This window comes from Centropristis striata, chromosome 6 (assembly GCF_030273125.1).
Source record: "Centropristis striata isolate RG_2023a ecotype Rhode Island chromosome 6, C.striata_1.0, whole genome shotgun sequence".
In the NCBI taxonomy this organism is placed as follows: domain Eukaryota; kingdom Metazoa; phylum Chordata; class Actinopteri; order Perciformes; family Serranidae; genus Centropristis; species Centropristis striata.
In genome coordinates this window covers 34,773,124-34,797,725 of record NC_081522.1, presented here as the reverse complement: position 1 = coordinate 34,797,725, position 24,602 = coordinate 34,773,124, and the positions used below count along the sequence as shown (strand labels likewise).

The 24,602-nt window shown below is 39.3% G+C and overlaps 1 protein-coding gene and 1 long non-coding RNA gene across 3 annotated transcripts in view; one reads left to right on the top strand and one right to left on the bottom strand.

The window, feature by feature from the left end:
* The window catches only part of LOC131973838 (uncharacterized), a 62,317-nt gene extending 57,588 nt beyond the window's left edge, over window positions 1-4,729 (top strand). For both annotated transcript variants that reach the window (XR_009394593.1, XR_009394592.1), the window contains exon 3: window positions 4,227-4,729. This is a non-coding gene — a long non-coding RNA (uncharacterized LOC131973838). The remainder of the gene's footprint in view (window positions 1-4,226) is intronic.
* The window catches only part of swap70b (switching B cell complex subunit SWAP70b), a 46,563-nt gene continuing 24,708 nt past the window's right edge, over window positions 2,748-24,602 (bottom strand). Inside the window, exons 5-12 of the mRNA XM_059335929.1 lie at window positions 23,323-23,469; window positions 23,123-23,231; window positions 21,387-21,568; window positions 15,536-15,643; window positions 9,649-9,815; window positions 7,407-7,605; window positions 6,542-6,638; window positions 2,748-4,291 (exon numbers count right to left, since the gene is read on the bottom strand). Coding sequence (XP_059191912.1) covers window positions 4,173-4,291; window positions 6,542-6,638; window positions 7,407-7,605; window positions 9,649-9,815; window positions 15,536-15,643; window positions 21,387-21,568; window positions 23,123-23,231; window positions 23,323-23,469 — 1,128 coding nt within the window. The 3' untranslated portion in view covers window positions 2,748-4,172. The remainder of the gene's footprint in view (window positions 4,292-6,541; window positions 6,639-7,406; window positions 7,606-9,648; window positions 9,816-15,535; window positions 15,644-21,386; window positions 21,569-23,122; window positions 23,232-23,322; window positions 23,470-24,602) is intronic.

Sequence of the window (24,602 nt, the reverse complement as noted above, 5' to 3'; positions counted from 1 at the left end):
GACAACACCTTGGACCTTCCACTATTTTCAGACATTTTGTAGACCAAGTGATTAATAATATAATCAAGAAAATAATTGGCAGATTAATTGATAGTGAAAATAATTGGTTAAAAAAAACTCCACCAACCGTAATCATCACAGTATGATTGAACTGAGTGTCTTTGATTTATAATTAAAGGTTTTATACTAGGGCTGCAACTATTGATTATTTTCATTATCGATTAATCTGTCGATTATTTAAACGATTAATCGATTAGTTGTTTGGTCAATAAAAAGTTGAAAAATACCAATCAGTGTTTCCCAAACCACAAAGAGATATTCAGTTTATTGTCAAATAAACTAGAAATATTCACATTGAAGAAGCTGAAATCAGAGAATTTGGACTTTTGGCTTTAAAAAACTGCTGCTCAAACCAATTATTCGATTATCAAAATAGTTGGCGATTGATTTAATAATCGATTATTGTTCGATTAATCGAACAATTGTTGCAGCTCTATTTTACACAATGATTGACACACTGAGATCAGCAGGAATGTTTTATACTCTCTCTGTCTTTATTAAACTTCTCTTCATGTCCCAGATCTCAAATTACTTTTAAGTTGTCCCTTATCAACCAGACAATACAATAACAGGATTACAATCATAGAACAGGACATAATCCTGATGATGTTGTCTGAACCGTGCAGACCCCGACAGAAGACGTGATTGTCAGCTTTATTTTGGAAAATTGGAAGGTGTAGACAGTGAAGTCATGGAAATGAAGACACCATCAGGGGACACTTCTGTCCCCAGATGAGTTGCAGTTAACACATTTATTATTTTGACAGTAAGTTTGGCTCCTCCAGCATCTGTTGACATGCTGAACGTGTCTCCATGCTTTCTGTAGTGCCGTGGTGTTAGTGGCACTCTAGCGCCCTCTGGTGAGCATACGAGGTTAATGCTGTATGTTTGTGTCATGTTTTAAATCATGGGTCTCAAACCCGCGGGCCAATTGCAGCCCTCGTGACGATATTTTGTGGCCCTCACCTTGATATGAAAGTTTAATATGAGTTTTATATGAATGGGACTTTACCGTGTTGTGTGTGGAAGGTCCCTTTTATTACTTTTTAAAATAATTTTGTGTCTTTTTTTTATTAATTTTGTGTATTTTTTATTAATTTTGTGTATTTTTTTAAAATAATTTTGTGTCTTTTTGCGATCATTTTGTCTTTTTAAGTAACTTTGTTTTTTTTCCGTCATTTTGTGTCTTTTTTAAATCATTTTGTGTCTTTTTTTGGTAATTCTGTCTTTTTTTGGTAATTGTGTCTTTTTCGTAATTTTGTGTCTTCTTTTGGTAATTTAGTGTTTTTTCAGTAATTTTGTGTCTTTTTTGGTCATTTTGTGTCTTTTTTTGGTAATTGTCTTTTTTATCATTTTGTCTTTTTTAAGTAATTTAGTTTTTTTTCTGTCATTTTCTGTCTTTTTTTTTGTAATTTTGTGTCTTTTTTTTGGTCATTTTGATACTGCCTCCAGCGGCCCCCAGGTAATTTGACTTTGAGACCCCTGTTTTAAATTAATGCATTTATTCAAAGACAAAATACATGCATCCAGTTATTCCAGGTGTTTTATTACATAGTTCAGTCTTCAGCTTTTTACATATATATAAAAACATAAAATGGAAATCACAATGTTCACTCATGACGGTATCAAAGGCACTGATGGTTACAGTACAACAACACAGTACAAATGTTCTGTTAGCATTCTTGTTCGGAGTGAGACTTTGGCTAAACGCCCTATTTCTGACAGTATTTACAAGCAGGAAATGTTTAAGAGCCAGTTCTTTTAGACAGATATAAATCTAGGTCGGACAAACTGGAAGAAAAAACGAGCACTTTCATCATAATGAAATAATGTTTAGTGAGGCGTACATGGTGTTTCATTCCAGGCTGTTTTTTGTTTAGAAGACAACTTTGTTAAACATCACGGTCGATGCTGCCTCATGCAGCGCAACTGTAGTTAGGAAAACAGAAACCATTGTTAAAATATTTACAAAAACCCATATATTTTCAAGACCCAGAGGGTTAAGAAGAAAACGGTAGCTCGTCCTTTTTTAAAGATATTACAACTTGATAGATGTGGTTCAACATCTCTTAATTTTACAACAACGTGAACCTAAAACACGCTCAGTCGATCTACGTTGGACAGGTCAGACTCAGGTTTAAAGTAGTGCATTTCATAGATACAAATCAACAAAGTATGGGTAGTTTGTTAGTAATAATAATAATTATAATTGACATTGTCCACTGTTAATAGTCTGTGTAGTAAGGCTGCAGCGGTATCAGATATTCACAGTGCAATAACCATAACAGAACATGTCAGGGTTTCATGGTATACTGTGTTCCACAGTTATAATTATCAGTTTCAGTTACCTTTGAAGGAGTGAAAGCAGAAGGGTTTACAATGTTGAACAGATGCTTTATTGTAATTGGAACTGCAAACCATTTTTTAAATGGATATACAGTCATGAAAAAAATTATTAGACCATTGTTTTCTTCAATTTCTTGTTGATTTTAATGCCTGGTACAACTAAAGGTACATTTGTTTGGACAAATATAATGATAACAACAAAAATAGCTCATAATAGTTTAATTTCAGAGCTGATATCTAGACATTTTCCATGGTTTTCTTGACAATGATTTTGGTTATTATCAAGAAAACCATGGAAAATGGCTCTGAAATTAAACTCTTATGAGCTATTTTCGTTGTTCTTATATTTGTCCAAACAAATGTATCTTTAGTTGTACCAGGTATTAAAATGAACAAGAAAGCAAGGAGAAAACAAGGGTGGTCTAATCATTTTTTCCATGATTGTATGTGGAAAAAGTAAATAAGACGAGGATGATCGTCCATTTTTAGTGTAGATCAGCAAATTTCCATTGAATAATGATTCATACCAAGTATATCATGAAACCAGTATACCGCTGCAACCCTTCCACAGAGCACTTCCAATGCTATTTAAAAGAAACTTGATAGCTTCAGTAGCGAGCAGACCATTTTCCTACGGAAGCCTGAATGGTCTTAAGTGAATAGACTCGTCTTTCAAAATTTGTCTGGTTACGATACTTTCATTCTGTCATGCTAGCTGGGATCAACAAGTTGTTGCGACAAGGCATCAGCTTTTGTTTGCTGAAAATTGAAAATATGGTCGTTATTTTTAGTAACATATGTGCACACAAGATTAAATGCACCAACATGTTACCTAAATATTAGAGGTGAGAATCACCAGAGGCCCCATGATATGATATTATCCCGATACTTGACTCATGATACGATATTATCTCGATCTTAAGCATTTTGCGATACAATATATTGCGATTTAACTGCATTTTGTGCTCACAAAATTTAATTAAATCAAGAATTGTTTGGTCAAATAAGAAAAAAAATCTTAGATCTGAATTGGGAGTCAGCCATGTGTGTAAAGAGGAGACTTATGGGAACCCAGAGAGACAATTTTTCATTGAGATAACATGTCAGAGGTCACATGAGCACCTTGAAAATCACCATGAAACATCACGACAGGTGAAAAATCAATTGTAATATTTTATATGTTAAAACTTGTTTCCACTGTTTGCAACTAAGCCCTGCCCTGGCTGGGATTGATGCGTCATTTTGGCAGCTAGAACCTGGTAAATGTGGATTAACTAGACTTTTTTTACCAAAATGACTGTTATATACTGTATGTGTGGTAGTTGTAACATATTAGGGGGTTAAAGATTTATATTAAAGGCCCAAGGGACCAAGCGACTGACATCAATACATTTAACAACAAAACTTTTATGATTCCAGCTCTTTTACTGGCGTTATAACTGCTGTACTTAGTATTCTGTTGGATCCCTGCTAGAATTAGTGACCTTTATCCTCAAACTGTGAAAATACAACTGTGCTGCACCTTTAGTGGTATAACTCAGAAAGTATACCAGTTCTGGTTCACATAAGTCATGAATGGATTACTTAATGCCTCTTACTTATAAAATGCCGTATATTATCCTGGTTGATCTTGAACTTGGACTCCAGTTAGCAGAGAACTTCTTCCAGTCACTACTTAGATATGTTGTGTCACAGGAAGTGGATCCCAGCAGCCCTCTCCTTGGGTTGTAGACTGTTATAGGGTTCAGGTCTGAGGGTTAGGGGCTCTACTGGGCCTGGGTCGTCTGGTTCTTCATCTCCTGCCACTTCTTCTCCCTCAGACTGAGCTCTGCGTTGGAGAAAGCTGCCGGGCCCCAGTTAGTGATCATCTGCTGTCCCTTTGAACCTGCAGGGGGAAAACCACAGAGGTAGGAACATTTAAATGAATGAAAACACATTGTGAAGAGCAACAGTAGCCCTGTTGAGTTTTTCTTTTGAACTCCGCAGAGTTTTTTCCCTTCCTTTTGTCGATTTTATTTATATATCCTTTTCAGTATATATAAATAATTTTATTTATATATCCTTTTCAGGATGTATAAATAAAACTCTGGCCGCCCGCCAGACTCTAATCTGTCCCGCCAGGCAGAACGTCGTATTTTTACATGATTCATTATATAAAGTTATTTGGTGTTGTGTTGTCATTGCTCAGCAGAGTGTCTGTCACCTGTCAGTCAGTCAAAACCCTGACCCACCTCACCTTTAGCAAACAATTAAAGTTTTTTAATCACACTGAATTGTGACTAACTGTTTTGAATAACTTCCTGTCGCTAAACGCATCAAGCTTTCAAAATAAGAGCGCAGTGTGTTAACAGAATCCGCCACAGAATTTACAAGAAGACTGTCAAAATAAGATGCCTTAAACAAAACATAATAGAACACTTATTCTCCTTTTAAAAAAAATTCTTAAAATATGCAATCATTAAGATCAGTGTATATGATGGAATAGCGGCATTAGAATGTGTGAGAGGCACCAAATTTGGGCTTTTATTAAAAACAAATTATCTTTTTCCACACTGGCTGGCTGCTCCATGTCTTAGTGGAAAGCATGTTGACAGCAATTAAAAATGTCACAGTAGGATAACAATAAAGATTCTATAATACGGTAGACTGTGAAAAATGTTATGTGAGGTGTTTGCTCTCATTTAGATCTCAAAGTGCACCCCAGTTTAGGTGCATGGCAGTCTCTAAACTCCATACAAGAGGTAATAAAGTCATGTGAGAGGCATATAAAATCAAATACTATGAAGAATAAAATAATATGGAATAATAGCATGGACCCGGACCCTCCTAGACTCTCATACTGACTCCCTGTGGGAAACACTGCTTTTTACTACGATAGGTCCCTGTGGTGAACTGTTGGCCCAATAACCATAAAACTTGTGTTCTTCTTTGGCCAGTGCTTCACCCATCCATTTAATTTTGGAGAAGATCCAAGTATGATGCAGACATGCAAACGTTTTGTGCTACATATCAGTCATTCTATTTTAATGGCAGATAATTTCCCTAATAATTCTCATTGCTATAAATAGGTCAGACATGTAATCATTAAACCAAATGTTAACATACAAATGTGGCTGAGGAACAAAAATGGACACTGATAAATAATTTATACTTTGTTACTTTGCATGTATGTTTTATCTTAAGCAGAGCATGATTTTACTCCGGTCAGATGAACTCTTTAAAGTCTGCAGCTATTTCAAAATCTTAAACTTTCTTTGACCAAAACACTTCAGACTGATGTGGATATTTTTGTCTATTAGAGTCGTCGTTGTACTTTGTAGTAAACAACATTCTTAATGTGAAGCCTGCAGCCAAAAGTATCCGTGGAATTCAGATATCTCATTGTTTTGTTTTGTCCCTTGACATTTTTATTTGGCTGTAGCCTGCTTTGAGGGAGCAGACTGAGAGAGAATGACAAGATAATCCCCCGTTTAAAAAGGGCCAAGTTGTCAATACTAATTTCACTAATGAACTCTGTTGGGAAATAAGTCGGATTAAGACGCGATTACATTTATTCGTAGCAGGAGTTTGCAGCTTTGGGGACAAAATGATTCAAGCAGATGTGTATTTGGTGCTCAGGAAAGACTAAATGTGGGTCACAAAATAACAATACAATCACCTTTTTATAGTAACACTTTAAAGGGATAGTTCGGGACATTTAGTTGTTTTATCTTTTGTTAAGTTCTGATTGCAGAATAGAGTTCCTGCAAGCTGGCAAGGTTGCATTACTACAAGGTTTTACTCCTCTAAAAGGTCACCATAAACGGTCCTCATGCATTTCAGAAACCAACTTCACTTGGCAGTATTTTGCCGGCTTGTATGCTGTATCGCGTAGTAATATTACTATGCAATGTCATTGTATTTACTGGCTTTTTGCAAGAAAGAAAGAAGTGCCAAGTTGAAGTTGGTTATTGGAGCCTTATGGACTTTTTTAGTTGTTTGTTGTTGCTGAAAATCTAAATGGTTTGTAACTTAGCTGCAAGTCTTAATAGTAGGGGTGGGATGATCTGCTTTGGCAACGATTCCATTGTATCACGATTCTAAGGTGCCGATTTGATTTGTCCGAACTAACATCTGTTGGGGTTTTTGCTCTTACCTGGTTGAATGAGCCGTAACAAGCCCTCGTGTTCAGCCACCTTGTGCTTCCAGGTCTTGGTGTTGTTTGTTGCGTCTTCCAGCTTCTTCATCACCGTCTGACTCACACAGGAAACACAGAGACAAAGTTATTAACAGGTAATAAAATATCACCTTTCTGACAACACTTTGGATTTTCATCATGTCTAAATATCTGCCTCCCATCCAGCAGTCATTTAGTGACGCCATGTGGTAAAGAAAGGTACTACGTGTCTAACTGAAGTCTGCTTTAGTAAATGTAAACAGATATAAAGTCATAATGTTGTCTCATAACGCACAAAATGACCAAAAAAAGACACAAAATTACTAAAAAAGATACAAAATGACTGAAAAAACACAAAATTACTTAAAAAAGAAACAAAATGGCCAAAAAAAGACACAGAATTATTTAAAAAAGTAATTAAAGGGACCTTCCACACACAACACGGTAAAGTGCCATTCATATAAAACACAGATTAAACTTTCATATCAAGGTGGGGGCCAAAAAATCTCAGAAGATTTGAAATCGAAAGCTATAGCCCAGCGAGGGAAATTTAAAACTACACTTGAAGTTGGCAAAATGTAGAGGTTAAGGTGGCGTGTCATAGACATTTTTAAGCTATGATGCACATTTAAGTTGACCAAAAAGTAAAAAAAAATGTTTTTATGCCTTATAAAAGCTGCACATTTTTACACTTGAAGAACACAAAATGCTTTGGACCTACACCAATGTTTAATAAAAATTAAACGTAAATAATAATAATAATAATAATAATATTAACCGTTTTCTTTGGTATAAATGTTTTGGTCACAGACTAGAAAATAATCTAATCTAATCAGTGTCTGACCTGGTACTGCTCCAGCGCCCCCTGCCTCTCCTGCTCCAGCTGATCCAGCTGGGACATGGCGGCCTGCAGGGCGCTCTCCTTGGCCATCCGCTCTTTCTGCAGCTCCTCTTTCTCAGCCTCCGTCTGTGAAATGGCTCGCTGCTGCCGCAGGTGGAGCTCCTCCAGCTCCTCTCTCTTGGTGGCCTCCTCCTCCAGTAACCTAAAACACACACAGTAGCATGGTGAGTAAAATGATAAAACAAAATAAACTTATCTTCTCCAGACGGTCTGAGCGCTGCATTAAAATGTCAATGCAAGAGTGTATAATCAACTAATCGAGCACCAGGTTTGCATGAATGAAAACATACAGTCATGGAAAAAATGATTTTGACAAAGAATGACTTGGGCGATTATTTTGACAGTGTGACGATATGCAAATGGGGCTTGAAAATATTTGTATCTTATCTTCAGCTCAGCGTTAAAAAACATAAAATTTTGCTGCCTAAAAACATTACAAGTAATAAATGCTTCCAATAATGTCGGCCTCAATATCACAATTTAATGTGTGAAAGAGGATTTAGCAAGGTGTATCAGTAGGTGGTGCTATAGAGCAGGTATGGACTTTTTTTTTTTTTGATAAATGTATTTTACATTGTTTATATTCTTTTATCAAACACACTTTATATAAAAGGCAGCAAAAGATTTCAATGTAACTCCACTGCTGTATACTTTGATTCATGAAGAAATCAGGCATATTAACAGCAACAGCTAGTTTTTTACTGCATCAACCTCTTTAAACCCATCTGCAGAAAAAACTTGAGGTTTCAGTCGTGCTGCAGCCACGTGTTAAACAGGCAGCTTTCAGAAACTACAAGATGTTATCTTTCAACTGAAGCTTCATATAACACACTTTCTCTCATATAGGCTTTGGTTCAGACATCTGTTTTGGTCTAATCAGGCAGGAGGGTTTAAAGAAGTTGATATTGCATCAAATTGGGCAAGCACACGGGCACCCAGGAACTACAGTGGTACAACCAACAAAATGTACAAAAACAAAGGGCAGGCTGTCCCTGTGCACATTCTGACAGTGAATACTTTACTGGGAAAGTAAATATTTGCTACATCTCGACACACAAGAAAATCTGTAAAATGTGTTTAACTCTGCTGTGAGTTTTACTTCACTCTTTGAATAAACTTAGTGATCTCTGTCTCTTTAACACGGTGGTTTAATTTAGGCTCTGTGGTCGCTGACAGGCTCCCTGCCGGTTCGTCAAACATGAGGTGGAAAGCAAATGTCAGCAGAGAGGAAGGAAGGACAAGGGAGGAAATGTGGCGGAGATAGAGGGAAGTAGAAGTTAAATGTCTGGCTGCGTGTGAGATTCTCGAGGAGCAGATTCGGCTCAAGTCTGTTTACAGAAGCAGCGAATATTCAGCAAAATATCTGCAGTGGGAAACTACGATTAGCTGATAACAGAAGGCGACTAGCAGCTCGATACATCCGCAAAATGTGATAATAATATTATTGCTGCAGTAGGTGAAGAAACTCTTGAAAATGTTGTACATTTGTAAGTAAAATGCATCAATATCATGCACTCAGAGCTAAATGAGAGCAAATACCTCGCATAACATTTTTCACAGTGGGGAGATACCGTATTATAGAATGTTTGTTATCCTACTGTCACTTTTAATTGCTGTCAACATGCTTTCCACTAGGACATGGAGCAGCCAGCCAGTGAGCAAAAATAGCTGGCTAGGGGGGTCCAGGGGCATGTCCCCCCAGAATATTTTTTTTTAATAAAAGGCCAAATTTGGTGCCTCTCACACATTCTGATGTCACTATTCCATCATAAACACTGATCTTAATGATTGCATATTTTAAGAATTATTTTAAAGGAGAATAAGGGTTCTTATGTATTATTTAAGGCATCTTATTTTGACAGTCTTCTTGTAAATTCTGTGGTCAACACTGTGCTCTTATTTTGAAAGCTGCATTCGTTTAGCGACAGGAATTTATTCAAAATAGTAAGTCATAGTTTAGTGTGATTAAAACAACTTTAAAAGCTAATGTTAGCTCGCGGCTAATGGACGGCATAATGCAGCAGTGTGTTTGGACCCCTGAACAGCCCGGACAGGTTGATAGTATGTAGTTCGGCGGGCCGCCAGTCTCTAGGTAATTAATGGGAAACCCTGACACTAGTCTCTCCCTCTTTGTATGAAATAAGTTTGTAGGAAAACAAACAGAATCCGCTCCGTGTCGACTGACCGTGCCTGCAGCCGGCGGACGGCCTCCTCGTCCTGCCTGGCGCGCCTCTCGTCCTCCAGAGCGTCCTCCAGCTGGCGGTACATGTCCTCCAGCTCCCGAACACGCTGCAGGTACTGCTCCAGCTCAGTGGACTTCTGAGCCACCTGCTCCTCCATCTGCTGCCGTACCTGTTGCACCGGGAGAAACACAGACAATTACTTTATCTGGAAGCAAACAGTTTGATTTAATAATTTACCCATAAAGAGATTATATCAGATGGTTTGTGTTCTGGTGTTCTATGCTAACTCTCATATCATCTCACTTGAATCGAGATGAGGTTTTCTGCTTTATGAATCAGCACAGAGGTCAATAAAGACAATATTTTGATGATCAAATCATTGTTTCTGTTATTAACCGAGCAAAAATGTCAAACATTGGCTACTTCCAGCTTCTAAAAAGTAAAGATTTTTTTGTGTTATTTTGCTTTAAATTAAATATTTTTAATTTTTTTTGACTAATAGTTGGCCAAACAAGCAATTTTGACAATTGTAATCAGCATTTTTCACTCTTTTCAGACGTTTTAAAGAATAAATAATTGACATAACCATCAATTCAGCTCTATGGTTGGTGAACGCTTTCAGCCTCTGAACCCCTGAAAAGTATGTTGTTTTTCCCTTTTTTTTAAATCACCAAAAATATACACACATTTTACTGTACAAAGAAACTGTGAAATGGGCATTATCACCAGTTTGAACAGTCTTTGAACAGTTTTTTTTAGAAAATGAAGCTTAAAATTGTGATATTTGATTTCAGAATGACTTTATTCTGTGTGTAATTTTAAATGTGTCCAAAAATAAATAACTAAATCCTGTTAAAAACATTAAATTCTGCTCCTCAGAGACACTGTGAAGACATGATTGATTCTGCTGAGACCAACGGTCATGTGACAGATATTCACTGAAAATCTGTTTACACAGAGCTGAGAGGAGAGGACAGGAGAAGCTATTTACACAGAGCAGAGAGGAGAGGACAGGAGAGGATGGAAACATGACAATTATTCAATATGTACAATATGTGGAGCAGTGTTTATGTATAAATTCTATTTTATTCCATTTTTTTAAGAAATAACTTAGAGAAACTCAACTTTTTCTTTTTCTTTCCATAATTGAGCTGATTCCATAGAGCTGCAGGACTTATATGTTTTATATATTGCAGTGAAATACAAGGACACAGTGAGTAAAATGTAAAAAGGGGTTCAGATGGTGGATGTTGGTGTCTCTTTGTGAAATCATAAATATAATCCACTGGTGAACCACATCCACGCTGCACTGAGCCTGTCGAGGTCTGATCACCAGAGGCAGTGAGGCGAAGTATAGACGCCCTTTTGGTGGTTAAATTTACCGAAAGCATCTTACAGTGACAAGTACGTGTCTTCTGTTACAATCAAACAGCATAGCCGGTTAATATTAAGCTGCACAGAAACATCCTCACCACATACATTATGTATCTTTACATGTGCAGTTATGAACTTAAAATAACTCCTCTGCTGTTTCAGCTTCACTCTGAGCTCTTTGTCTTTACCTGAAGTCTAATTCAAGCTGATCTTCTCAGCATCGTGTTTACATTTTATTTAACCCTCAGGACCGGTTCAAATTTTATGCACACTTGTACTGTATGATCAGGATCAGTAAATTGCTGACCATTAAAATATATATATATATATATATATTATATCCTCCAAGAATCGCCACCTTATCGTGGTGGAGGGGTTTGTGTGCCTCAGTGATCCTGGGAGCTGTGTTGTCGGGAGCAATAGCTCCTGGTAGGGTCTCCCATGGCAAAGTGGTCTCAGGGGAGGGGCCAGACTAAGAGCGATTCAAAGACCCTTATGAAGCGGGACCATTTAAATCAGTGTACCTCGCCCGGCACGGGTAAACCGGGGCCCCCTCCTGGAGCCAGACCCGGGAGGGGAGCACGCAGGCGAGCGTCTGGTGGCCGGGCCTTTGTCCACGGGGCTCGGCCGGGCTCAGCCCGAAAAGACTACGTGGACCCGCCGACCTGTGGGCCCACCACCCGCAGACTCAGGCATAAGGGTCGGGTGCACAGAGAGTCGGGCGGCAGGCAAAGGCGGGGACCTGGGCGTGCTGACCCCCGGCTCCAGCGGCTAGCTCTGGGGACGTGGAACGTCACCTCGCTGGCGGGGAAGGAGCCCGAGCTTGTGCGGGAGGTGGAGCGTTACCAGCTAGAAATAGTTGGGCTCACCTCCACGCATAGCTTGGGCTCTGGAACCAAACTCCTGGAGAGAGGCTGGACTCTCTCCTTTTCCGGAGTTGCCCAGGGTGAGAGGCGCCGGGCGGGTGTGGGGATACTCACAAGCCCCCGGCTGAGCGCCGCTGTGTTGGAGTTCTCCCCGAGGAACGAGAGGGTCGCCTCCTTGCGGCTGCAAGTCGCAGGGAGAAGGTCTCTGACTGTTGTTTGTGCTTATGCACCAAACAGCAGTTCGGAGTACCCGGCCTTCTTGGAGTCTCTGGGTGGTGTCCTGGAAGGGGTACCATCTGGGGACTCTATTGTTCTTCTGGGAGACTTCAACGCTCACGTGGGTAACGATGATGGTACCTGGAGGGGGGTGATTGGGAGGAACGGCCTGCCCGATCTAAACCCGAGTGGTGTTCTGTTATTGGACTTCTGTGCTAGTCACGGATTGTCCATAACGAACACCATGTTCGAGCATAGAGTTGTTCATAAGTGTACCTGGTACCAGAGCACTCTAGGCCAAAGATCGATGATCGATTTTATTATCGTATCGTCTGATCTGCGGCCGCATGTTTTGGACACTCGGGTGAAGAGAGGAGCAGAGCTGTCAACTGATCACCACCTGGTGGTGAGTTGGATCAGGTGGCGGGGGAGGATGCTAGACAGACCTGGCAAACCCAAACGCGTAGTGAGGGTGAACTGGGAACGTCTGGCAGAGGCCCCTGTCTGCAGGGTCTTCAACTCACGCCTCCGGAAGAATTTCTCCAACATCCCGGGTGAGGCTGGGGACATGGAGTCCGAATGGGCCATGTTCAAAGCCTCAATTGTTGACGCGGCTGGTAGGAGCTGTGGCCTGAAGGCCGTCGGTGCCTGTCGTGGCGGCAACCCAAGAACCCGCTGGTGGACACCAGCGGTGAGGGAGGCCGTCAAGCTGAAGAAGGAGGCCTTTCGGTCTTGGCTGGCCGAGGGGTCTCTGGAATCAGCAGACAGGTACCGTTCGGCCAGAAGGGCTGCAGCTGCGGCAGTCGCTGAAGCAAAAACTCGGGTATGGGAGGAATTCGGGGAGGCCATGGAGGAGGACTTTCGGTCGGCCTCAAAGAGGTTCTGGAAAACCGTCAGGCGACTCAGGAAGGGAAAGCAGGGCTTGGCCCAAGCTGTGTTCAGCGGGGGAGGAGACCTGCTGACCCGACCTGGGGATGTCCTTAGACGGTGCAAAGAACACTTTGAGGAACTCCTTAATCCAGCCAAAACGTCCTCCGTAGAGGAGGCAGAGTCTGAAGACTCAGGGGAAGACTCATCAATATCCCTGGCCGAGGTCGCCGAGGTAGTTAAAAAGCTGCCCGGTGGCAAGGCGCCAGGGTTGGATGAGATTCGCCCTGAGATGCTGAAGGCTCTGGACATTGTTGGGCTGTCATGGTTGACACGCCTCTTCAGTGTCGCGTGGAGGTCTGGGACAGTGCCTGTGGATTGGCAGACCGGGGTGGTGGTTCCCATTTTCAAAAAGGGGGACCGGAGGGTGTGTTCCAATTACCGTGGAATTACACTTCTCAGCCTCCCCGGGAAAGTCTACTCCAGGGTGCTGGAAAGGAGGCTCCGGCCGATTGTCGAACCACAGATTCAGGAGGAACAATGCGGCTTTCGTCCTGGCCGTGGAACAGCGGACCAGCTCTTTACCCTTGCGAGGCTTCTGGAGGGGGCATGGGAGTTTGCCCATCCAGTCTACATGTGTTTTGTGGATTTGGAGAAGGCTTATGACCGTGTCCCTCGGGGAGTCTTGTGGGGGGTACTGCGGGAGTATGGGGTACCGGGCTCGTTGCTACGAGCTATCCGGTCCCTATATAACCAAAGTGAGAGCAGTGTCCGCATACTCGGCACAACGTCAAACACGTTCCCGGTGGGTGTTGGCCTCCGCCAGGGTTGCCCCTTGTCTCCGATTCTGTTCGTGGTCTTCATGGACAGGATCTCAAGGCGCAGCCGGGGGGAGGAAGGGATCCGGTTTGGTGACCTCAGAATTGCATCTCTGCTTTTTGCAGATGATGTGGTTCTTTTGGCTTCATCAAGCCGGGACCTCCAGCACTCACTGGGGCGGTTTGCAGCAGAGTGTGAAGCGGTTGGGATGAGAGTCAGCACCTCCAAGTCTGAGGCCATGGTTCTCTGCCGGAAAACGGTGGACTGCCCCCTCTGGGTGGGGAGAGAGGTACTGCCTCAAGCGAAGGAGTTCAAGTATCTCGGGGTCTTGTTCACGAGTGAGGGTAGAATGGAGCGTGAGATGGACAGGCGGTTTGGTGCAGCGTCAGCAGTGATGCGGGCGTTGTACCGGACCGTCGTGGTGAAGAAGGAGCTGAGCCTGAAGGCAAAGCTCTCGATTTACCGGTCCATCTACGTTCCAACCCTCACCTATGGTCATGAGCTTTGGGTAGTGACCGAAAGAATGAGATCGCGGGTACAAGCGGCCGAAATGAGCTTCCTCCGTAGGGTGGCTGGGCTCAGCCTTAGAGATAGGGTGAGGAGCTCAGACATCCGGAGGGAGCTCGGAGTAGAGCCGCTGCTCCTTCGCGTCGAAAGGAGCCAGTTGAGGTGGTTTGGGCATCTGGTAAGGATGCCTCCCGGGCGCCTCCCGTTAGAGGTGTTCCGGGCACGTCCAACTGGTAGGAGGCCCCGGGGAAGACCCAGAACACGGTGGAGGGATTATATCTCTCGCCTGGCCTGGGAACGCCTCGGGGTCCCCCAGGAGGAGCTGGACGTTGTGGCTGGGGAGAGGGGCGCCTGGAATGCCCTGCTTAGCCTGCTGCCCCCGCGACCCGGCCCCGGATAAGCGGACGAGAATGGATGGATGGATGGATATATATATATATTGAGGGAAAAGCTAAATAAACATCAGTACTGCATATTTAGTATCAGTCATTTGCTGCCAATTTAAATAAAGAATAAATAAAAATGAAACAATAAAATATGTTTAGTGTCAGTCAATGGCTGATCATTTAAATAAATACATTTTATTTAACCCTCAGGGCCGGTTCTAATATTATGCACACTTGTACTGCTTAATGCATAAAATTTGCTCTTTAAAAGCAAGCTATAAAAAAATGTATACATTATATTCTACATTCATTGTACTGATTTCTTTCACCTACATCTAACTTAATAATTGATATGAAACACTAATTGATTTGGTGTATGGATTGTGTGTATAAATCGCATGTTTTTTCTCTAAATGCTGAATATGATCAGAATGATGCAATTTGGTGGAAAGTAGTAAAAATGTAAATTCCGAGGCCAAAGCCCAGATTGACACCAAGATTTAATAAAATGGATGTATTATGCTTTAACTTGAGATCAAAAACTGCATTTTGAATGGGTTTCAATGGTGCATTTTACGGGCTCAACCTAAAGAGTGTAACTATTGTTTGTACAGTGTATTTTAGCCTTACTGCAGGAGCTGAGCCGGAAATAACAAGATCAAATACAAATACACAATCCTGCAAAAATGAATGCCAAATGCATGAACACAGCCAAAACTATAAACAAATGAAGAATGAAAAGTGCATAAAACCCAGAGGCTTAATAAAAAGAGGAAGCTGTCATTAAGTTGCTGTTGCTCCATCATTTGTTCTGACGTAATGATTAAAGTGGAAGACGATGAAGTGTCACGTACCATTTTTTCTCTCTCCAGGTCCGTCCTGTAGCGGTCCTGGAGCTCAGTTTGGGTCTGAAGACGCCTTCGTTCTTCATCTGCTGCGTTATTCGCCGCCTCCTCCAGAGCCTGGCCAAAATAACAGACAAACATAAAATAAATAACATAAAAGGTCAGATATTCCCAGTAGAAAAAAAAGCCCCCTCTCTGTTTTTCATTCTTAAATTCACATGAAATCTCTGTTTAACAGGAAAAATAACATAACGCCTTTCGTGGAAAACAACACTCAAACTTATTTTAGTTTAAAGGGGAAGAAACAAGCTGTGGCCTTCAGTTTGTTTACTGAAATACTTAAATGTAGCAGAGAGATAAAGCGCGCTCTAAAGAGGAATTGAGAGTGAACATGAGTAATGCCCGCTGCTGAAATGTTTTTTTAGAATAAATTCAGTGTGAAAAGAGTGAAAAGAAAACCCCCAGAAATTAAAATTAGCTTAGGTGAGAATAAAAACCGATAGACAAGCAATAAACAACTTTAAAAACAGGAACCTCTTTTTAAAAACATTGGGCCTCATTCAGCAATATCTTCTTTAGAATCTTCTTAGATTCTTTCTTAAGTCCTTCTTAAGAAGATTTCTAAGAAGACCCTACGTCAGATTCATCAACGTGTTCTTAAACCACTGAATTGTTCACAGCCGTGTTCTTAAATTGATGAATGTCACAATCTTCGTAAAATCTTCGTAAGTAAGACTTAAGAACAAATTTGTTCCTAAGAACGGTTCATGAATGAGGCCCAGTGTGCCGGTAGGCTGTGTGAGCCCAGCTTTAGGAGAGTGGAGCGTCTGGAAAATGAAACTATATAACTGCAAACAGAAGATAAGATACAGACAGGAGAGTTTCAAAGATATGAAAATAGATTGAAATAAAAGACAAGACATATACACATAATGTATAACAATGAATACTTAAAATACTAACATGGTGCTATTGGACATTTGTTATTAATATTACACACATAAGGTTTTTGTTTTGTTTTTTCCTGAGAGAGAAATGGATGAAAAACTCTGATGTGTATGCACACAGGAAATGCTTTGTTTAGCAATAGTTTGGTAAAAAAAACTGATACAAGATGCTCGAAAATTACTACACAGGGATTTTCAGAAAGTTTTTCAGACATTTGTTAATCTTTTTATGTCTTGTTTTTTGGTTGGCATGTGAGATATTTGAGATAGAGGAATGATGTTTGAGCAAAACAAGCAAGTTTTAGCAGATGTTTGTCATCTCTGAGTGTCTTATAATTAAAGAATATTAACACCTTTCAAACTTTATACAGAAGTTAAAAACCTTGGAGCATGTTTGTAATGTTTTGCACATTAAATAACATTAAATCATAGTAAGTATCAGGAACCTCATGTTGACTCGTGTCACCCGGCTGTGAACCTTCTTCACACTGTGACAGTCTCTTATATATAGCAGCTCAGTGTGACAGCCACACTGACTGTGTGTGTTTGTGTGTGTGTGTGTCTTTGTGTGCATCTGTGTGTGTGTGTGTGTGCGCTTCTCTGTGTGTGTCTAAGTCTCTGTGTCTGTGACTGTGTGTCTGTGACTGTGTGTGTGTGTGTGTGCGACTCTGTGTGTGCGACTCTGTGTGTGTGTGTGTGTGTGTGTGTGTGACTGTGTGTGTGTCTGTGTCTGTGTGTGTGTGTGTGTGTGTGTGTGTGTGTGTGTGTGTGAGAGAGAGTCCCCTCTCTCTGTACATGTGTGTGTGTGTGTGTGTGTGTGTGTGTCTCTGTACATGTGTGTGTGTGTGTGTGTGTGTGTGTGTGTCTCTCTCTGTACGTGTGTGTTCATTGTGCATTCATGCAGCCGTCTGTGTGACTTCCACCTCAATAGCAGATTGTTGATCGTTGATGGGAGTTGAGTTCTTTGTGTCGTTCCACACAAAGACAAACTGTTGTTCTGTTTGTTGCACAACTACGATGTGAACTAGTTCGACCGACTGTAGCTGCGTTTCACCGTTTGTCACCATCCTGCTGAGCGCTGCACTGTACTGAAAACCTCATTAATACTATTATTAGGCCAACAGAGCACCAACAGAAACTGAGATTATAAATAGGATTTTTATTTATATTTCTCCTTGAATGCATTTTTGAGGGACTAAATATGCTCTAAAACTCACCAAACTTAGTGAACGCATCAGAACTGGTAGAAAATCTGATAAGTTTTGTGTTTGGATGTGACAAATTGGCTCAATAATGTGACTATGCAAAGGTACTCAGTGGGCTGCTTTCTAAATCAAATCATTTTATGGAAGAATATTTATCATTATTAAACATTACATAAACAATGTTTTTTTTAACAATTCTTTTAAATAAAGATGAATAAATAAATATAAGTGATCAATTCTATATGTTTAGTATCAGTCAACATTTAAATAAATAGAAATAAAATAAAAAGCTGAATAAACATTAGTACTGTATGTACTGTACTGATCTAAAAAAAACGTACCACACTGAAATTAATGACTAAACTCTTACAGATAAGCAAAACACAAATAAACTTAGCTGACACAATTAAAAATGTTAAATTCTACAGTATGTTACAGTCGACCTCCTGACTTCCTGTTAACCTCCCAGCCGTTAACAGGAAGCAGCCGTTCGTCATCAGTATTTTGGGGAATCCACATAATCTGCGAAGGTTAACACGAGCCGCCAGTCAGCAGAGTCAACAGACAGGAGAGTGAGTCAGGTTGAGGGAGATTTACTGGAAAAACACGTTAATAGAGCCTAAAGCTGCTCCTCCCCGCCTCACTACACATTCCAGCCACAGACTATTCATCCGCCGGCGGAGCGGATCTATTATTGGTATTCATGAGCTGGCAGAGCGTCTCAGAGACCCTCCAGAGTGTTTAGGTGACCTGCTTTGACTGTGGTGTGTGTGTGTGTGTGTGAGAGCAGATAACACCGTGCTGTGTCAAGGTGTGACGTTATCTGTGAGGAATGTTGTCGAATCACTTTGAGACTTTGTGTTGCCGTGACATCAGCAGTACTCACTGTATCTTCGGTAATGATGATACATCTGATGGAGAAAATACACTTATTAATAGTATTTTCTTCCAGGAAAAATATATTTCCTTCCTCTGATGTTTAGATATAAATAGATCAGTAGAAACAAAGGAGTTCATTTACGACATGATACCACTATGGGATATTTTTACACCTCTATATTCTTCTTTGCATCACTATATTCTACTTTTACACCACTGCATTCTATTTTTACACCACTATATTGTACTTTTAACTACCAAATTGTTCTTTACACCATTATATTTACTTTATACCACTATATGATACTTTTTACACCACTATATTGCACTTTTAACCACTATATTGTACTTTTACACCACTATATTGTACTTTTAAACCACTATATTGTACTTTTACACCACTATATAGCACTTTTAACCACTATATTGTACTTTTAATCACTATATTGTACTTTTACACCACTATATTGTACTTTTAACCACTATATTGCACTTTTAACCTCTAAATTGTTCTTTATACCACTAAATTGTACTTTGCACCACTATAATCTACTTTATACCACTAGATGATTCTTTCACACCTCTATATTGTTCTTTGCATCACTATATTGTACTTTTACACAAATATAATGTTCTTTACACCACTATATTGTACTTTATACACCACTATACTGTACTTTACTGACCATTTTATTCAACTTTTAACCACTATATTGTTCTGTACACCACTGTACTGTTATTTTAAACCACTATATTGTGCTTTTAACACCTCATTAGCTCATTACTCATTACAAATTTAGTTACTCTGTAGATGCAGGTTAGTAATACAAAATATAAATCATTGAGCTACTTAGCAGTAAATAAAAGTTAAAAGTAAATAAAACTATAATAATAAATAAAACAGTTGAAAGTACCTCCACTTTTACCACTAATATAATAATTAGTAATATGGACAGTATACATATGGGTCATTCTGCAGAATTTGGCACTTTAAGAATATTTTGACACTTTGTATCCAAACAGCTGAGTCAGCTATGAATAATGTGTCTTAAATAAACTTGCAGCCTAAAAAGGAAAAGTCATTTTCAAAGTGAAAGATGTCCGTGCTGCTTTAAGAACTGTTTGGGGACAACATGTCTTCGTCCTCCAGGTCACTTTAAACTTGATGCTGGAAGGGGAACGCCTCGCCTTCTTCCCTTTTTTAAAAACTTATCTGAGTTGTGTGCTTTGAAGGCAGTGATTGCTTTTTTTATATAACAGGTTGGGAAATCCCCCAGGCTTCTTTTACAAACTAATTCCAGTGAATTACTTCCTGGATTACTTTTTTTCCTCCATTCTTTTGCTGATGGTTTTTCTGCAGTAACGCTGTAGCTGTGCACCTAAAACTCCAGGGTCATGTTTGGGTTTATAATTATCAGTTCACATGTAGTTTTTTCCTCATTCTTTGTCTCTCTGTGTGAAGTCACCACACACGCTCTTCCCGTTTTCATTTACTGAAAAGATCAGTTGTTTCGTTGCCAGCTGTCTGTTTGGTGTTTGTCTTGGAGTCGGATGTTTTATGAGCCTTTTTATCTTTGTGTGTTTGTTTTGGACGACATTTTAATCTCTTACGTCAAAGTTCTTTTTTATACGAAACATTTTGACTTGGAAGAAGAGCACTGGCTAAGTGATCTGTCTCACCATGTAAAGTAAAAAAGAATTAATGTATTGTGTTAGTATGCCTTTTCTTAGTGATTCTGCACAGCATGCATTGATAAACTCAGCACACTTGATACTTTGGTATGTGTGTATTTCGAGGAACAGACTTTCTGTCTACACTGTACATCTTTGTACATCTTTCATCAGACTTTTTCTCCGGTGTGTGTTTTCTCTGTGCTTCCTATTTACGAACCTGACAGACCTTTACTACATAAAAGAAGAGCACTAAGGCTAAGTGACCGTTCTGAGGATATAAAGTGAAAAATAATCTATGTATCCACTCATAAATGTAATGGGTCTGTTCCTTGGATTATGCTACATCTTTCCATCAATTTACATGAAAATTGCCTTATTAGTTTTTCAGTTATGCTGCTGACAAACAGAGCTGGAAAATAATAATAATAATAACCCTAGTGGATGAAACAGTGGGAGAAAAAACCTCCACACAACTGATGTTTTATTTTTGTTTTTACTTTATCCATTAATTGGGTAATGTAATGAAACTTGTGGAATCTGACTGGTATTGGTATTAACTGCTAAATCTTTTATATTGTGACGTCCTTGGTGCAGCTTACATCAACATGTACAGTCATGGAAAAAAATATTAGACCGCTCTTGTTTTCTCCTTGCTTTCTTGTTCATTTAAAGCCTGGTACAATTAAAGGTACAATTGTTTGGACAAATATAATAGTAACAAAAATAGCACATAAAAGTTCACTTTAAGAGCTGATATCTAGATATTTTCCATGGTTTTCTTGATAGTGATTTTGGTTATTATAAAGAAAACCATGGAAAATATCTAGATATCAGCTCTTAAATTGAACTCTTATGAGCTATTTTTGTTTAAAAAGGGTGGTCTAATAATTTTTTCCATGACTGTAGTTACGATCTCTGACCAGTAGAGAATCTAGAGTCTAATCTGGACACTTTGTTTTCCCTCCAGGTCCAATATTTAGCCTGTCATGATGGATCCTTCCTGCTGTTCTCGTGTCAGAGAAACACTTCCACACTGAGCTATTTTAACTTCAGGAAACAAAAGGGAACTGATGTTACACCAGACGTTTCCTGACCAGACTGGATTCATTCACAAGGGGAAACATTTAATGTGTGTTTTAATTTTCGCCTCCTCACCTTCCTCATGTTCTCCAGTTCGCGCTGTTTGGCCTCGTTAGCCGTCTGCAGCTCGCTCATCCTCAGCTCCAGCTCCTCCTGCTCCGCCTGCTGCTTCAGACGCAGCTCCCGACGCTTCTGCCGGGCCTCGCGGTGCGGCGCCGGCCGGCCCTGACGCAGCAGGCTCACACAGGTCTGAATGGCTGAGAGGAAAAGAACAAATCTGTAAACCTACGTATCCAAAAGTAAAACTAGTAAGAAGCTCCAGATAATCAGTGAGGAGCTGTAACACTACAATATCAGTCATGGGAAAATGATTTGACCTATTGATTAGCTATTTTTATAATTGATCAGTTTGAAAACATTTGGGAATGAGGGAAGAAAGTCAGAATTCTCTGTTTTCAGCTTCTTAAATGTGAACATTTTCTGTTTTCTCTATGAAAGTAAGTTTTTTGTGTTTTGCTTATCTGTAAGAGTTTAGTCATTAATTGCAGTGTGGTAAATTTTTTAGATCCGGACAGATTTTTGGCAGATATATAGTTTTATAGCTTACTTTCATTAAATAATAGCATGACTCATGTTAACTAATTACCAGCTTTTTTTTTATAATTGATCAGTTTGAAACATTTTTTGAGGGAAGAAAGTCAGAATTCTCTGTTTTCAGCTTCTTAAATGTAAACATTTTCTGTTTTCTCTATGAAACTAAACTGAATATCTTTGTTGACAAAAGAAATCATTTGAGGACATCATCAGGACTTTTTTTTTTTCTTTTTTTTACCATTTTCTGACATAGACCAAACAACCTACAGATTATCTGACAATGAGAATAATATACAGTTGTGGAAAAAAATATTAGACCACCCTTTTTCTTAAATGTCTTGTTCATTTTAATGTCTGGTACAACTAAAGGTACATTTGTTTGGACAAATATAATGATAACAACAAAAATAGCTGATAAGAGTTGAATTTAAGAGCTGATATCTAGTAAGTTTCCTTTTTTTCTTTCTTGATAATAACCAAAATCATTATACTGTTTTTGGGATTTAGACATACCGTAAAATTTGGTGTATAAGTCGCACTTTTTTTCCTTTTTTTTCCTATCTAAAAAGTTTTGTGCGACCTATAGACCAAGGTAAATGCTGACATAGTAAATTTGACCCACAAGATTTTGGAACAGGAACAGTCTTGTTATTAAAAAAAAAGGAAAAAAAGTTTAATATTCTTGGTTAAAAAAAGAAGTTTAACGTTAATTTAAGCTCATGGCTTAGATGTTGTACTATTTCCTTAAGAAGTAAATGCATTTGAAAAACCTCAATCTGAAAAGTAAACCTACTTTACAGGTTATGTTTTGAATGTTTCAACTGAAAATAAATGGAAACAGTGTTGAAATAACGTGTATAATGTTTTTATTAACAAATAGCAATAGAAAACCTTGTTTTGCAACTTATATTCCAGTGCGACTTATACACCGAATTTTACGGTAATTGAATTGACTTCATTTGAATTCACTTTCTCATTGAGATAAATAAAGTGCTCTATCTTAACTCGACGCAAAAAATTCCCCTCATCTCAAATGCAGCTTCAGCAAAAAACTCTTTCTTTAGAAAAGTAAAAAAAGAAAGGGAGAAAAAGAAAGTGCACACGCAGCATTATAGTATTAGCATAGCATTATATACTCTGAGGTTCTGGCTACAAAATGAAATAATAATGAAATAATAATTATCTGATAAATAATAGAAGGATGTGTCACCACTCACCCTGGATCCACTCCTGCTTCTTCTTCTTGTCCGACGCAGTGATTTCAAAGCTTTTATATGACGACTTAATGAGGAAGAGACACTTCTTTCCTTCTTTGTCTTGTAGAGGCTGCAACATAAAAACAAAATAAATATAAACACACAAAAACAATATGGAGGTAAAGATGCTGCGAGATAAGTGGAAGAGCTTGTGTTCTTGCCTCCACGCTGCAGTTCCCGTCCAGTAAGATATCTCCTTTCTTCTCGGCCAGATCCTCTCCGGTGTAGTAGGAGATGGAGTTGGGCTTCAGCATGAACCAGCGCTCCGTCCAGTTCTTCCTCTTGTGGCCTTTCTTCATCATGTAGCCCTGCAGAGACATCAATCAGGGTAAGTTGCTCATTTTAGAACATTATTCTCGCCTTACACTGTCATCAGACAGCCCTGTTTAAGTTTCCTGGGGGGAAATGAAGCTTTAATCTATGCTCTCTTCAAAGCCACCAGACTCCATTGACATTTTACTCTGCAGAACAACGCAGGAGTTGCTGGTTTACTGCTACCTCTTTTATTAGTGTACCCCATTTAGTTAGTTTGTTTTTGTTGTTTTGTCAGTTTGGTGTTTAACTCTATGGAGTCTTGGGCTATTTTGTCCATTTTTTAATCCTTTTCATGTCTTTTCGTGTTTTTCATTTTCATTTCATTGTGTGTTTTTTGTGTGGTTTTCGGACATTTTGTGTCTGTTGTTGTGTCTTTTTTAATTATTTTGTGTCTTTTTTTGGTCTTTTGTGTCTTTTCGTCATTTTGTGTCTTCTGTGGGGTTTTTTGGTCATTTTGTGTCTCTTTTAGTCATTTTGTCCTTTTTTTTAGTAATTTTGTGTCATTTTGTGTCTATTTTTTAGTCTTTTTTTGTCTTTTTTGTCATTTTGTGTCTTTTTTTGTCATTATGTGTCTTTCTGTGTCTTTTTTAGTCATTTTGTGTCTTTTTTAGTCCTTTAGTCCAACATAAAATGTGATTTTGAATCTTTTTACTTTCAAAACACTATCATGCTCAATAAAGAATTTTAAATGTTTCAAATGTGAACAAAGGTTGCAAATATAACATATAAGAGGGTTACATCCAGTTCTATCATTTTATCCTAAATCTATTTCAGCTTGTCTCCAGTTTTACTTGGTATATCATCATCAAACTGAAACTGGCCTCATGGAGTCAGAACTCAGTCAGCCAGAACTTTAGAGGTAAATTTACAGTAGGGCTCCACGCTGCTTTGTTTTCTAGTCTGGATGTCATGAAGAAGTCATGCTTTGGTGCTTTTGGAGACTCCAGAGGGTTAAAAGGGGTAGTTTGCGTTCACCAAAGAAAAAAACAGCAAAAACTCACTTCATACACCACTATATTGTTCTATACATCACTATACTGTCATTTTTAACCACTTTATTGTACTATTAACACCGCATATATTTGTCTGACAAATGTAGTTAATCTGCAGATGCAGAATAGTAATA